At 49.0% G+C, this 15,383-nt stretch overlaps 2 protein-coding genes across 2 annotated transcripts in view; both read right to left on the bottom strand.

Moving 5' to 3' along the window:
- Positions 1-1,154: 1,154 nt before the first annotated feature.
- prune (prune exopolyphosphatase) lies at positions 1,155-7,858 on the bottom strand. Its single transcript, XM_041045341.1, has 9 exons — positions 7,642-7,858; positions 6,742-6,849; positions 5,771-5,973; positions 5,414-5,598; positions 4,102-4,260; positions 3,817-3,908; positions 3,377-3,535; positions 3,191-3,281; positions 1,155-2,771 (listed from the first exon to the last, which is right to left on the bottom strand). Exons 1-9 carry the CDS (start codon positions 7,678-7,680, stop codon positions 2,542-2,544), a joined length of 1,266 nt encoding a protein of 421 aa, XP_040901275.1. The 5' UTR covers positions 7,681-7,858; the 3' UTR covers positions 1,155-2,541.
- Positions 7,859-8,116: 258 nt separating this feature from the next.
- The window catches only part of myo1eb (myosin IEb), a 13,798-nt gene continuing 6,531 nt past the window's right edge, over positions 8,117-15,383 (bottom strand). The window contains exons 13-27 of the mRNA XM_041043551.1: positions 14,423-14,509; positions 13,689-13,856; positions 13,524-13,609; positions 13,307-13,388; positions 12,436-12,641; positions 12,211-12,355; positions 11,890-12,004; positions 11,620-11,789; positions 11,367-11,512; positions 10,852-10,998; positions 10,544-10,701; positions 10,392-10,466; positions 10,120-10,297; positions 9,476-9,651; positions 8,117-9,340 (exon numbers count right to left, since the gene is read on the bottom strand). Of these exons, the coding sequence (XP_040899485.1) occupies positions 9,264-9,340; positions 9,476-9,651; positions 10,120-10,297; positions 10,392-10,466; positions 10,544-10,701; positions 10,852-10,998; positions 11,367-11,512; positions 11,620-11,789; positions 11,890-12,004; positions 12,211-12,355; positions 12,436-12,641; positions 13,307-13,388; positions 13,524-13,609; positions 13,689-13,856; positions 14,423-14,509 (2,016 nt within the window). The 3' untranslated portion in view covers positions 8,117-9,263. The remainder of the gene's footprint in view (positions 9,341-9,475; positions 9,652-10,119; positions 10,298-10,391; positions 10,467-10,543; positions 10,702-10,851; positions 10,999-11,366; positions 11,513-11,619; positions 11,790-11,889; positions 12,005-12,210; positions 12,356-12,435; positions 12,642-13,306; positions 13,389-13,523; positions 13,610-13,688; positions 13,857-14,422; positions 14,510-15,383) is intronic.

A 15,383-nucleotide genomic window follows, 5' to 3' on the forward strand; every position in this document is an offset into this window, starting at 1 on the left:
TTCAGCTGCATTTCACAGGATAGCTGCCATCTGATTGGTCGACACTCACCTGCTCTATGCAGACGAGTGAGGCAGCAGAGCAGCGTCCCTCTGATTTCATTAATATCAGCCAATCAGCTGCTGGTGCTGTTTAAAGAAGGAGGAAGTGATGAGGTCCTCAGGGTCCTGCTGTCCACCTGCTGAGACGAAGCTTTCCCATGTTTCATTACAGCAAACAGGTAAATCAGGAGGACGCAGGTAAATCGGAGTGAACATGATTCCAGATGAAAAAAAACTTTGAACAGACGTTTCACATTCTGTTTTCTAACGATTTAAACATTTTTTTCTAAAGTAAATAAAAAACTATTTCATGATTCTGACTTTGCATCTGAATCAAAGCTTTAAAACTTTATATGTATCAGCTGAAAGAACAGATGAACAAACAGAACCGTTCTCAGCCTGAAGCTCCGGAGCCGAACACTCCAACATGTTCTTTATTAATCATCATTAAATACTTTTTTCACTTTGAATGGTTAAATACTGTGAACATGTTTTAATGTTTGGTTCTGTCATGATTCCATTCACGTGTTCATGTGTCAACATGTGAATGATTCCATTCACATGTTGACACATGAACATTTTCTCATGTTTGAGGTCAGAAACCATTTAAACACTAAAAATAAAAATCAGCCTTTTCACATACGTTATTTTGTAATTTCCTGTTGCTTCAAACTCATCACTTCCTCCTTCTGTTTCACAATAAAGGCCTTTCCATGGTTCACATGAAAGAACTCCTACACGTCATTAAAGGTTTTATTATGAAACATCCACAGGAAGTGCTGAGTTTCATGAGAAGAAGGGGCAGGGACAGGGACAGGACAGGGGCAGGGGCGGAACCCAGGGCGGGGACAGGACTGGGACAGGGGCAGGGACAGAGACAGGGGCAGAGTTAGGGGCAGGGGCAGGACAGGACTGGGACAGGGGTAGGGAGACGCAGCTTGTAAGAACAGTTCCATCTGAACCTCAGATTTCTGTCCGTCTGCCTTTAATTCATGACAAAATGAACTGAGTCATATATGAAGAACACATGCATGAACTCTCTGAGTCACCTGTGCGCAGCAGGTCAGGACGACTGACCCGGTTCACCTGTGTCAGTCGTCCGCACCGACACCGACACTCACCGACACGCACCGACACGCACCGACACTCACCGACACGCACCGACACGCACCGACACTCACCGACACGCACCGACACGCACCGACACTCACCGACACGCACCGACACGCACCGACACTCACCGACACGCACCGACACTCACCGACACGCACCGACACGCACGAACACTCACCGACACTCACCGACACGCACCGACACTCACCGACACGCACCGACACGCACCGACACTCACCGACACTCACCGACACGCACCGACACGCACCGACACTCACCGACACGCACCGACACTCACCGACACGCACCGACACGCACGAACACTCACCGACACTCACCGACACGCACCGACACTCACCGACACGCACGAACACTCACCGACACGCACCGACACGCACCAACACGCACCAACACGCACCGACACGCACCGACATGCACTGAAAACACGGACGTCACAGCCAAGCACCATGACAGGTGTCAGTCAGTCAGTGAAGCTCTGGGTCACCTCAGGTCGTCGTTTTGTTGAAATTTGCTTCAGTGAAGTAGAAGGTGAGCTACGTCAGGTCCTCCGTCCTCCACCCTGTGGTTCTGGACCTGTAGACGGACTCTGGTCCAGGTATTTGTCTGATAACCGACGGCTCAGTGAGCAGGCGAGGGACGCGTGAAGTCAGGTGAACACGTTCTGAAACCAGCTGAACCATGAAAGATTCGGACGTAAGAAGCTGGAACCAAAGACGTTTCAATGAAAATGATTTTAACAATTGATCCTTAAATTGTTGCCAATTAATTTTCAGTCAGTTGTGTAACTGGTCTGAGTCCTGGTTGATTTCTGAGGGAATAATGAAACGGACAGCAGGGGCCCAGGGCCTCAGGGGCCGGGGACCTCAGGGGCCGGGAGCACAGGGGCCCAGGGCCTCAGGGGCCCAGGGCCTCAGGGGCCCAGGGCCTCAGGGGCCCAGGGCCTCAGGAGCCCAGAGCACAGGGGCCTCAGGGGCCCAGAGCAGACCCTGAGTCTGAACAGAGCAGCAGTTCAGAGTTTTAAATGACGTTATCCTTTGATTATTGGCTGTCGATCAGTTCACTCATCACAACATGCTGATGCAAACGTGTCTCTGATTGTCTTTATGTTCGGTTAAACTGTCTCCTGTTTGTCTGACATGTTGGACGTGTCATGTTCTCACAGGGGACGTCATTTTAAACACAGACACAAACGTCAGACTGGACCTGCTGGTCCCGTGGACGTCGCCGTCCATGTTCAGAGTCCAGAACTTAAATCAACAAACTTTGTGTTTCAGAGACAAACAGACTTTTTATTCTGACTCTGTCCTCTGTGTGTCTCTGTGGTACCTTCGTCCTCTGCAGACACACTCACAGGTGACAGGTCAAGGGTTAGTCTCCTCCTCTGTCGGCCATCTTGCTGACTTTCTCTACCAGGTCCTGAGCGCTGATGTGAGGCAGACCATCGTCCAGAGGACAGCCCTCCACCAGACTGTTCATTGGGGTCGGAGGGACCTGAGACTCCTCCTCCTCCGCGTCTCCCAGAGGACCGTCTCCGTCATGCTCCTTCAGGAAGTCTTTAATGATGGGGAGGACCTTCTTACGAGACGCCAGACTGTTTCCTGAAACAGAGACTTTATTAAACATCATGACTCTCGTCGACAGACAGAAGACGATTTACTTTGTTTCCTGGATCAATTCAAATCTGTATTTTGCCTTATTTTATTTACCATCAGACCAGTACCAGACCAGTACCAAACCAGTACCAGACCAGTACCAGACCAGTACCAAACCAGTACCAGACCAGTACCAGACCAGTATCAGACCAGTACCAGACCAGTACCAGACCAGTATCAGACCAGTACCAGACCAGTACCAGACCAGTACCAGACCAGTATCAGACCAGTATCAGACTGTAGATGTGTGTGTCACTCTCTCATTACTCACAGTACTGTTATACTGACACAGGTTACCATGGAAACATGTCCTAAGCTGCTGATGTAACAGCAAAATGAAGTCCGGCCCCTGAGCCTGCACTTACCTTGCTGATAGGCTGTGATGTGAGGATGGGGGCTGCTGATTGGACAGAGGCTGAGGGCGGGGTTATGGGCCTGTTCCATGTACTGGCTCACCTGGAGAGGGACAACAGCTGGGCTGACATTGTCATGGCAACTCAAACACAAACAACATGTCGTAGTAGAGCACTATGTGTAGTGTTAGTGTGTACCTGTTCCCTGCAGGTGCTGCTGTGGCTAAACACAGCGAGCTCTCTGATTGGCTCTTTGCTCTCAGTGAAAGAGATGGTCATCAGCAGCAGCAAATCAAATCCAAACTTCTGACAGAAACCTGAGAGCTCCGCCTCCAACTCCGTCCTCTGCAGGAACTCCTGGCGCATGCACATGCACACACACACACACACACACACACACACACACACACGCACGCACGCACACACACAGCAGTCATTGATCTACTACACTACCCAGAATGCCTTTTGATCTAATGTGAGGAGGACATGGGCTGAGGAGTCCTGCAGCTCTCTGCCTCCACCTGCTGTCAGACGGACCTCACTGCAGCTGATCTGAGGTCAGAGCTCACTGCTGATTGGTCAGGACTGATCTGACAGGACGCAGGTACACTGGTACCGTGCAGTGCATTCTGACTGACCTCCAGTGTGACGTAGAGAACGGAGACGGCGACATTCAGACTTCCTGAAACTGTCTTCATGTCCTTCAACAGCATCTGTTCAGTGTTCAGCCCTGAGGACAAATGCTGCAATAAGTACTACAACACACTGCACGTGTTCAGAGTCACAGTGTCAGACCACGTGTAAACAGTGTCATACATGCTGCTCATACACGTCTCAGTTCATTCAGTCACTGATTTTCTGCTCTCAGCGTCTCTCCTGTTCCACTCCTGTTGTCCTCAGGTACAGGTGACTCAGAAACCTACCTGAGACGTCAAACTTGGCGTTCTGGAGCGCCTGGAAGAGAGCGCCCCTCTGTGGCAGAGCGGGGAAACGGGTCTCCAACACGGCAGCGTACTGACTGTCTTTAGGAGTCACTTTCCCTGCTGCAGGAGCCATGTTGACACAGTCCAACACCACTGCCGCTGCACCGCAACACAGCAACACGTTAACACAGCAACACGTTAACACGGCAACACGTTAACACGGCAACACGTTAACTAGGGGTGTGCCCGATTCATCGATTAATCGTGACGCGACACTTGACGATTCAGAATCGATTCATAAATGTTCAAAAGTCGATTCTTTTAATAACGGAAGGAAAGTGCAGCGGTCGGAACGAAAAAAAAGTAGCGCGTGCCCCCGGACATATTATGGGGCCCGATGATTTCCGCGATCACTGAATCGCGGAATTGGTCGACTAAAACGGAATCTATTTTTAGCGGAATCTGACATAATTTGAGTGCAATGCTGTTTGCAATTTAGGAATGTGTGTCAGGGGAAAACTGCACGAAGGGAAGCAAGTCTGGGTGGCACAACAAGCCCCTTCCACAGACTAAGCTCCTCCCCCTTCAAAACAATGTAAGCATAGCGAAGCGGCTGCCTACGGCTCTGTACTGAGGGGTTAGCGCCGAGTGTTGCATATTCTGTCAACACTCCGTTGACTGGAAACGTAAGAATACGCGCAGTGACCACATAGTGTCCAAAATCCATATGAGAAACAATCTGGCTGACGTGCACATACAGTAAGATTTAAAAGGATTACTTTCTGCACATGTAAATCAAGATATCAGATTGTAATAGAAGTGGAAATATTGTCAATTTCCTTACCCTATTTTTTCTTTTCTTTTTTAACAGATATTTTTTTTCATGTACATGTTCATAATAAAATAAATCAGAATCATGTCAGTACAGCCACACAATATATATTTTTAGTATTATTATTATTGTTTTTAATCTACATCAATAAATGAAACAGGCATTACATGTGCAAGCTAATTTTTTTTTCTTCTTTTATCAGAGGAGTTGGAAAAGAAAAGATAGAGATAAATGTGTTTTACTTCAATGAATGGATATTTAAAAATATACATTATTTTACAAGTAACTGAGAAAAGAAACATTCTATGTGGGAAAAAAAAGATTAATCGAGATGCATCGATAATCGGGGAATCATCGAATCGTAGCACTGTGAATCGTAATCGAATCGTGAGGTGACTTAGATGGCACACCCCTAACGTTAACACAGCGACACACAGACTGATCAGTAACCAGCCTTCTGTTGCAGCAGCAGCTGTTTACCATAGAGCAGCTGAGCGAGCTGCTGGTCCAGGATCTGAGGAGCTTTCTGGACGATGCGTTCTGTTACCAAGGTAGCGCAGGATCCCACCGACTCCACAGTAACAGGACAGGAAGGGGAGGGCTCTCTCTCCAAAAGGTGATGGTCGATCACCTCCACCACCGCCCCCTCCAGGTCACTGTCTGAACTGCAGAAGAGACGATGAAACGGGTGTGCTCATTCACCTGATGCCAACCTGAGGAAGCAGACTGCAGCTACCTGGCCAACGATCTCGTTGCCTCTCCAAAGAACCATGTTGTTGCTGTTTTAGCTTCGGCTACCTGAGCAGGTGTTGGTGTTTACCTGTCAGGTGTTTGTACCTGGGCAGGACGTTGTGGTCGACCAGCGTCAGCTGCAGGCGGCCGGCTCTCTGCAGGGCTCGCAGGTCCAGCTGGTCTCTGAACAGCAGGAGCTCTGGGGACAAACCGGTCTGTCGCAGCAGGAAGACGTTATCTGAACGCAGCACCAGGTCTGACTGACGGATGTTCAGCAGAGGGAGAGCGAGCATCTCACTGTGCACGGTCTGAGAGAGAGAGAGCAGACACCTGAGGCCAGAGGGTAAACAACAACAACAACAACAACACTGCAGCACCACATTAACTGGATCCTCTGAAAGACAGACCTCAGACCAGTGTGAGAGAGGGAGGGAGTTTTGAGCGGGACTACAGGCTGACATCTGACATGATGTATGACACATATGACATGATTAACACACATTATGCTTCACTTCAAAGCAGCTTTGAAAAGCTCTGTGTTACATGTTAGAGCACGGGCTGCGTCTCCGTAACAACCCCTGAATCTGAATAAAGTAGAAGAACGAGTATCCAGCTGTGACAGCAGCTGTCCAGGCTATAGGCTGTCCAGCTGTGGACTAACACGCGAGGACCAGAGTCTCTCCAGGATGGTGACGCGTCACAGACAAATCACAGACAAACATGCTGATGTTTGAGTCTCAGCGTTAGTTTATGATATGGCTTTTATTTTGAATAGAACCTGTGGACAGGAACTCAGACCTTCCTCAGTGTTCACCTGTCGTCATGTCAGCAGTTCACTTTGACCTTTTCCCTTCAGTGATTTTAAACAACCATGCACAGAGCTCAGCGCCTGCTTCAGGATTTACACTTTAAAAGTCTGCCAGGCTTTCCTTCATAGAAAGGCTTTTATTGTGGAAAAAACAACAGGAAGTGTTGTTGATGGAACATTAACACTGATGATGGTGGGATTAAAAAAGAGAAAGATGGAGCTGATGAACACATGAAAACTGTTAAAATGATGATGAATGAGGTCTCACCTTGGACAGAAGGAAGGCGTAGGCCAGCGCAGACACCATGGAGTCCACATCACAGGCCTCGTTCCCCAGGACAACGTGGAACTGAGGACCAGGCTGGTCTGTGTTCACCTGGGGGAAGAAGACGGTGACGCACCACTGAATAACAAAAATGTCAGCAAAACCAGAACGTAGATACGAAGACAGAAGTCTGACCGATAATGAGTACGACAAAAGGAAACTGACACGAGACAAAGTTCAACAACAAACACACACGGAACAAAGTGTGGGCTTTAACTGTCTGAGTCTCTGTTACAGACCAGAGCAGAGGACAGTCCGTCCACAGGGCAGAGGACAGTCCGTCCACAGGGCAGAGGGAGGTGCCTCAGACTGGAACCACACACAGGATCAACACCATCAACAGCTTCTGGTTCTGTACCATCAGCCTTTACCTGAGCAGCCAGAAGCTAAACGTCACTTAACCTCTGATGCTTGATGCAGCCTTTCATAATGAGCGAGTGACGGTTCATGAGTTCATTAGGACGCACCAGTCAGAGTCATCACCCTGACGCTGACTGAGCCACAGTCAGTCCTGTTTACTTTCTCTGAATATTCCTCAGTTCATTCTAAATTTGACTTTAATATGTTAAACATGTCTGTCCGGAATGCTGACCGGAAGTCGAGCTGCAAGTGACCGGAAGTCGAGCAGTCTAACGGAACGGAAAAAAAAAAAAGAAAAGAAAAAAAGAAAAGAAAAGAGGACCACACTCTGAGCTGACAAATGACCCGGGACAAACACACACACACACACACACACACACACCGGCCTGTGTGGACGCGCTGTCCTGTCCTCAGACCAAAGGACTGTTTGACAGGTCAGACCTGGTGTTAGGGCTCAGGTTAGAATGTGTGTGTGTGTGTTACCTGTGCGGCTCGGCGGCAGCTCAACAAAAACTCCTCCATCTCCTGTTAGCTGTTAGCCGTTAGCTGTTAGCGGCTAAACTCCCACTCACTCGGACCGCTAGCTAACCCGCTAGCTGCTCCACCAGCCGGTTAACAAATCTGCTAACGGCGTCCGCCGCCTCAGCTCACGGACTCAGTCACACGCGTTACTGTGACCTGACCGCATGACTGTCGGTAATGTGGCGGGTAAAAGGTCATGGCGCCTTCGCGGTCATGTTTGAAGCTCGGAAATAGGAGCGTTACGAGAGTGTTTTCGACTGAAAACCAAACTGATCCAGAGACAGTTTCTGCTGAAGCGTCTCTGTCAAGAAAAAGAGATCTGAAGAGCAAAGTTATAAGTTTAAAAGAAAAAGTAATATTTGTTAAAAGTTATATTAACTTATTATGAGACAACAGCCATATTAAAACAATACCTGGTAATTCTAAGAATGATAATGTTCTTACATCAAAACCGGTAAACTTTGAAAATAAAGTCACAATTGTCTAAGAAGTTTTTTTTTACTCACAGCGTAGTAAGCAGGGGAAACAAACACTGGCATCAAAATTACTTTCTTCCACAACATTACAACTTTAATCCCTAAAATCACATTTTGTTTACTGACACAAAGGCCGCCTGCTGAAAAAGATGAAAGTGTTAAAAATGCCACATTTCCATCAGCATTTGAAAGCAGCACGACGCCCTGTTTGCACAGAACTCTGGGTAATGTATTCCCCCTTTTCCTGTTATGCGCATGCTGCTAATTTTATATCACATTAAATGATAATAGAAAGATTAAACAGTTGATCACGTGTTAGATTCGTTTTCTGTCTGTGTGATCGATCAGTTCTCCGACCTCAGCTGATAAAACTCTCTGGATCGTCTTTAAATGTTTTTCTTTGTTCTTTTCTCACCGGGTTTGAGTCAGTTACCCAGACAGGTTGGTACTGAGCGCTCCGTTTATTGGCTGTTCCAGGGACAGCTGGATGATGGTCATGTTCAGTTCATACAGAAATCTTATAAAACACTCAGACTCTGATCATGTGATCTGAGCCGTTTGTACTCTGGAAAAATAAACTGCTCTGGAACAGTAACAGGCTGATTGGTACAGAAAATCTTTAAATGTAAAAATTCACATATATTTCTTTTATTTTTTGATCAAAAGCCTAAAACCTGCAGATTATTCACTCTGTTTTCTGTAGTGATGCTCAGTCACATTTTACATGTTCAGAAGAATAAAAACTGTTGATCATCAGAATGTTGTTCGTTCATGCTTTTCATGAACACTGGAGCCTGCAGGGGGCGCTGGATGGACTCATTGTCGTGGTTTCTGTGCTAACACTGATGTGAAATTTGATCAAACCACTACTGCTCCTCAAAGACAACACGGGGACATTTAACCTGACTTACACAGAGTTACGGGGACACAGTCAGCAGGTAGGAGCACCTGACCCTGACCTCTGACCTCTGGGGACGATGCATTCACTGACTGACTAACAGCTGTGAAATATGTTTTTGTTTATGAATGAAACCATCTTCAGTAACCAGTTGTTTGTTAGCTGATGTGTTGAAAGCGTTGGTGACCTCTGACCCCCGGGGATGAGGTCTAGATCTTCTCCACGTAGTTTCCAGGAAACATCCCCTCTCTGCCCCGCAACCGGCCAAACCACCAACCAGATGGATCTAAGGGCACAAACAGAAAAAGAGGCTGAGGGCGAGTCTGAATCTGAAGGGACATGCGAGGACCAGAGACCGAGGTCGAGTCTGACTGTGAAAGGACAAAACAGCAGTAGTACTGGCAGCAGTATCAGCAGTTACCTTCGGTGAGTATCTCGATGACATCATCAGCGTTGAAGCTGAGCTCGTCGGTGTCCTGGGCGTCGTAGGCGTACAGAGCTCTGCACTGAGGAGAGCGAGGCTTCGGCTTGGGAGCCGGTTTGGGTCTACCTGCTCCCGGGAGGGGCTTCACTTCCTTCGACCGCCGCCGCTGAAGCCTGCAGGCAGCGTGCAGAGATAACAGTGCTCAGAACCAGGACACAGAACCAGGACACAGCTGCTGATGTGGTTCGAACGAAACGCTGATTCCAGGTCAGACCTTTGTAACACTGATGTAACGTCTGATCAAGCTGCTGCTTTTAAATCATCACATGATCATTTAACCTTTGAACCTGACTGACAGACGTATGGCGACACAGACAACAACAGATTCAGCAGGTAGGCACTGGTTACACTGGTTATACTGTAATGCTGTGATTGGTTATACAGGTGGCCCTAACACACTGTTACTGGTTGTACTGGTTCGCTCACTGTTACTGATTATTCTACTGACACTGAAGACAGTGGTTCTGTTAGTTATACTAGTTATAAAGGCTACTGTGGATACTACTTGTGACACTTCTGATACTGGTTATACTGGTGACCCTGGTTGTATTGTTATACTGGATTGCTCCCTGCGGTCTCACCCTGCGGCGCCCTGCTCGGGGACGTCCATGAAGCCCATGTCATGATGTTGGGGGGGGTGGTTGTTGGGGCGACTCTGGCTCTGGATGCGGGGCAGGGTGGGCTGCTCCATGCTGGACTGCTGCCTCAGCAGGGAGCCTCTGGAGGGGGTGGGAGCTCCGCCCCGTCTGGAGCGAGGAGCTGAGGAAACAAAAAAGAAACAAACGTTCAAACCAGCCGGCGACGTCTTGACACCTTGTCTTTATTTATTTATTTATTTTTTTTAATTTGGTACCTGAGTTGTACTGGTTGCTGGGTGGAGCCCGGTTGCCCATGTAGCCGCTCTTTCGGTTGTCCTTCCTTGTGGGTCCTATGAATCAAAAGGACGAGAAGTGAGGCAGTGCACGCAGGAAGTTGTGATGGCGACTTAATCGGGTCAGAACTTACGTGAGTTCTTGGGCAGACCCGGTCCGATACAAACTTGCAAGACCTTCCCGCTGGGCTTCAGGACCGCCTCGTCCCCCTGACCCACCTGGAACTGAATCTGTCTGGATCCTGCAGAGCTGAATGGACCCCATCCACCCTTCTTCACCTTAAACTCCAGACTGGACATAGAGACAAAGTCAGAGCTGGAAAATTCAGAATGAATCCTGAAAACCATCTCAGGCGTTTGACAAAGTTTCTGATGTAAAAATGATGTACATGCTTTTGATATTTCAGTTAAACCAAATCAAATCAAAGTGTTCTGCACTAACAGGTTGTTGAATTTGAGCGGCAGCTTCCTCTGAGTTTTGTCCTGATAACGTTTGACCAGCAGACTGAGGAACTCCGTCTTAAAGACGCTCTGGAGGACGCTGTCGTACTGCTCCTCATGAATGATGAAGAAGTCATCTTGGAGAGTGCTGACAGACAGACAGACAGACAGACAGACAGACAGACAGACAGACAGACAGAGACAGGTCAGTCAGCAAGAGACAGACAGATGCAGAAAGACAAAATGAAATTGTTGTAGTTCTGGTTCTGGTCCTGGTTTTATTTTGAGTTCCAGTTATTGCTTCAGTAACCCTAACCCGAGTCCTGCTTCAAATTCTGGTTCTACTTGTAGCACCATCCCTGGTTCTAATTTGATTTCTGGTCCTGTTCTTAGTTGTTGCTGTGGTCCTGGTTTTAGTTCTGGCCCCAATTCTAGCTCTAGTCCCAGTCCTGGTTCTAGTTTCAGTTATAGTTCTTGTTTCTAGTTCTGTCTGTAGTCTTAGTTCTGGTGGTGTACCTCAGGGAGACAGACTGGATCTTGTTGAGCTCAATCTTCCTCTTGAGAACTTCCTGGATCTGACCTTTTTCTGGACCCTGTTTTACCTTCTCTCGACCAATCAGGTACAGGAACTTTGGGGTCAGGATGAGGTCTCGTTTCACAGACTGTGGGACAACAGAACCAGAGAGAGTTCAGTCAGGTTGTGTGTGTGAAAACCAAACTGGCCATGGTGAAATGTGGTCTCCGGCCTCTTCCGGGTCCGAGTTTTTACCCTGAATCTTCGGTCGTATTTCACCACCACGTCAGCAAAGTCGATCCTCTCTCTGCGGCCGACGAACTGCCGGATCTCTGGATGGCTGTCTGTCCCGATGTAGTCTCCCACAAAGTTCCTGTTGATGCTGTTTCTCCGGCGCTCCTTCTTGTTTAGCAGGATATCTGACGCTGGAAGAAACAACTTGTCACTTAGCAAAGAGGAAGAGGATGTCTCAACACGAGCCACATGGGGTCCTTCCTCATCCCACGTATTGGAAGACAGTCTTACCTTCCTCCCTCATCTTGACGTACTTGCGGACGGCGACGTGTTTGCGCCACGCCTTCTGGATGACCCGAGCGTAACCGTTGTACTTCCTCTCCCTCATCTCCTCCAGCAAGAACAGCTGCAGAGAAGAAAACAACACTGAGACAACAAATATGAAGACAGAGACGGAGGTGGTAACACCGAAACATTTCAACATGAAAAGCAGAACCCTACAGGAGAGATGTTCTGAGGTTCCGCTTCAGGAACACGGAAGAAACTTTACTTTGAAAGCTTACACAGGAAGAGGTCAGACTGGACCTCTTCCTGTGTGTGAGCATTTCTTACCGACTCTGGAGCTTTGATGAAGACTTTGGTCTTGCCCAGCTGGAACTGGTCCTGGTCCATATTTACAGAGCTGAGGAGGTGCAGGACTCCCTGACGCTCCTCACCCCGCCACCGAGGCCAGGTCTCCTTGGTCAGGATAGCATACCTGCGGGACAATGTGGCTGCCATTAGTGTATTTGAAGCAGCAGAACAGTGCACACGGTGTCATTATGTTTGACCTCTGACCTCTGCAGGAACTTGTTGAAGACCCGCCTGTAGGCATACCCAGCCCGACGGACTCTGATGTTCTCCCGGAGGCCCAGGTACTCCACCTGGTGTCGGACCCGGTTCTCCTCCCAGTCCCGAGGACGTTTGGTTTCATTGGGTTTGATGCAGCGGATGTAGTGGGGGGTACACTTCATCAGGGTCTGCACCAGACTGTTAGCTTGTTTCTAAAGGGGAGGGGGAGGGGGGGGGGCAGGTTTACCTGTTGGAAGTATTATCTGTTGGACCTTAAAGCAGCGTTGCAGACTAAGAACCTGCAGAATACACCGTTACACTTCAGCCGCTCTGAAACATCAAAGTCATTTCAATCATCGAGACTCTGAAAGGCGCAGGTTTACGAGGCTGCGGCTCAGTGTGCGCTCCTGACTGGGACACTGGTTCCATTTTGGATCCAGCCTCAGGTTGCAAATCCCCAGATTCTCTTTATGACTGAAGTCAAAACACACACGTGTATTTTATAACATGTATTTACTAAAAAGGAAATGGAAGTTTTATTTATGTATCTGCAGTGGTAGCACCGCCTGCTGACATCATCAGCACCATCACTTCATTTCTAATAGACAGAAAGTGACCAGCAGGGGGCGACACTGTTACACGTTTCTTAGTCCCATATATTATGAGGAGGGAGAGAGCTGAGGTACAGGTACGGCAGCAGGAAGCTGTTGTAGTCTGTCAGCAGCTGGAGCTGCAGCTGTGACTGAGAAGACAACAGAGGACACAGAGGAGACTAAAGAGAAGACTATCTGCTATCTGAACCCAGTCCTAATCTGAACTGATCCACCTGTCCCGCCTCCACCTGTCAATCATGAAGCAATAGGTGTCGCTCTCTCACCTTGATCTTGCTGCTGGCGGTGGTCGGACGCCCTCTCTTCTCTGCCTCCAGGTTCTCAGGGAACAGCGCTCTGATGAATGGACTGACCACAAACACAACACAAACATGAGGTCATCATGAAGTCACCTCACGTTTCTTCACTGACATAATGAGTGAACCCTGAGTCCTCACAATGCAGAGGCGTCCCCACGTCCCTGGTTTAGTACTTGGGACTTACAATTCGCTGCTCTGCATCAGCTCGATGATGTCATTAAACAACACATCTCTGTTCCTCTCACAGAAACCGCTGGCATCATACGACACCTGGACAGGTAGACAGGCAGACAGTTCATGAATGCCTCAGTAACAGACAGGTGGACAGGTGGACAGGTGTACTGAGTACCTTCCCGGCGTAGTGGTGGACGACGAATCCTCTGTTCCAGCTGCTGAAGTGCTCGTGTGATCCGATCTGTCCCTGCAGTTTCTGCAGCAGAGTCTGATCGGCTCCTTCGCCTTTAGCGTGCATCGTAGCACAGACATCGTCTAGGATACTCATGATCCCAGGGGGATTCTGGGAGATTAATAGAGAGACACCAACAGAGGGATGATGGGAATGCAAGACAAACTTCTTTACAAATAACAGATGTGTCTCATATGGGCGTCGCTGCTGCAGCTTCAGTCACAGAGTACAACTGTCTGAACAGGAACTGGAACCAAAGTGACACCTGCATTTAGATCTATGGACGCGATGCTCCCTGAGGACGTCTCTGCAGGACGGGATCAGACTGTCTCAGCAGCAACAGTCTGTCCACAGTCACACAGAGGGGGACGAGTCAGAAACCTCTCATTTCAAAGATGAATGAACCTTTGAGAGTTCAGTGGAGCAGAGACCAGAGGTCCTGGTCTGCAGAGACGTGGAAGACAAACAGTGAGGGGGGAGGGGTCACCTTTAACCTATGAGGAAACATGTCCACCCCCCCTACACAGAGCAGGAGGGGTCACTGAATGGTCTGATGAGTATGAACATGATGTGAATCGCTGTGGCCTCTACAGTCACCTGATCTCAGTCCAGGTGAACACCTGTGTAACAGTTCTCTGCTCCACCATCATGTCCAGTTCTCTGATTGGCTGACTCACCAGTTTGGACTCGATGAGGTCACACACCACCTTATTGTTAAAATACTCGATGGGCGTCCACCTGATTCCCTCCTGCACATATTCTTCCTGCAGAGACAGAAAAACAGCGTCAGCTTCTGTTTTCACGTCCAACAGGCTGAAGAGAGACGCTGAGAGTCAGAGACGCTGCTGAGAGTCAGAGACGCTGCTGAGGGTCAGAGACACTGCTGAGGGTCAGAGACACTGAGAGACGCTGAGAGTCAGAGACACTGCTGAGAGTCAGAGACGCTGCTGAGAGTCAGAGACGCTGAGAGTCAGAGACACTGCTGAGAGTCAGAGACACTGCTGAGAGTCAGAGACACTGCTGAGGGTCAGAGACGATGCTGAGGGTCAGAGACGATGCTGAGGGTCAGAGACACTGAGGGTCAGAGACGCTGAGAGTCAGAGACACTGAGAGTCAGAGACACTGAGAGTCAGAGACGCTGCTGAGGGTCAGAGACGCTGAGGGTCAGAGACGATGCTGAGGGTCAGAGACGATGCTGAGGGTCAGAGACACTGAGGGTCAGAGACGCTGAGAGTCAGAGACGCTGAGGGTCAGAGACACTGAGAGTCAGAGACGCTGCTGAGGGTCAGAGACGCTGAGGGTCAGAGACGCTGAGAGTCAGAGACGCTGAGGGTCAGAGACACTGAGAGTCAGAGACGCTGCTGAGGGTCAGAGACGCTGAGGGTCAGAGACGCTGAGAGTCAGAGACACTGAGAGTCAGAGACACTGAGAGTCAGAGACGCTGCTGAGGGTCAGAGACGCTGAGGGTCAGAGACGCTGAGAGTCAGAGACGCTGAGGGTCAGAGACACTGAGAGTCAGAGACGCTGCTGAGGGTCAGAGACGCTGAGGGTCAGAGACGCTGAGAGTCAGAGACACTGAGAGTCAGAGACACTGAGAGTCAGAGACGCTGCTGAGGGTCAGAGACGCTGAGGGTCAGA

This window comes from Toxotes jaculatrix, chromosome 8, assembly GCF_017976425.1.
Source record: "Toxotes jaculatrix isolate fToxJac2 chromosome 8, fToxJac2.pri, whole genome shotgun sequence".
Lineage (NCBI taxonomy): Eukaryota > Metazoa > Chordata > Actinopteri > Toxotidae > Toxotes > Toxotes jaculatrix.

What these genes read in the sequence shown, in the direction of transcription:
- prune (XM_041045341.1), bottom strand. Translation starts at nt 7,680, where the DNA reads ATGGAGGAGTTTTTGTTGAGCTGCCGCCGAGCCGCACAG. An exon ending in ACGCCTTCCTTCTGTCCAAG is followed by an intron (nt 5,974 to 6,741) that starts GTGAGACCTCAT and finishes TCTCTCTCTCAG; the next exon opens with ACCGTGCACAGTGAGATGCT. An exon ending in TTCTCTACGTCACACTGGAG is followed by an intron (nt 3,536 to 3,816) that starts GTCAGTCAGAAT and finishes TGCATGCGCCAG; the next exon opens with GAGTTCCTGCAGAGGACGGA.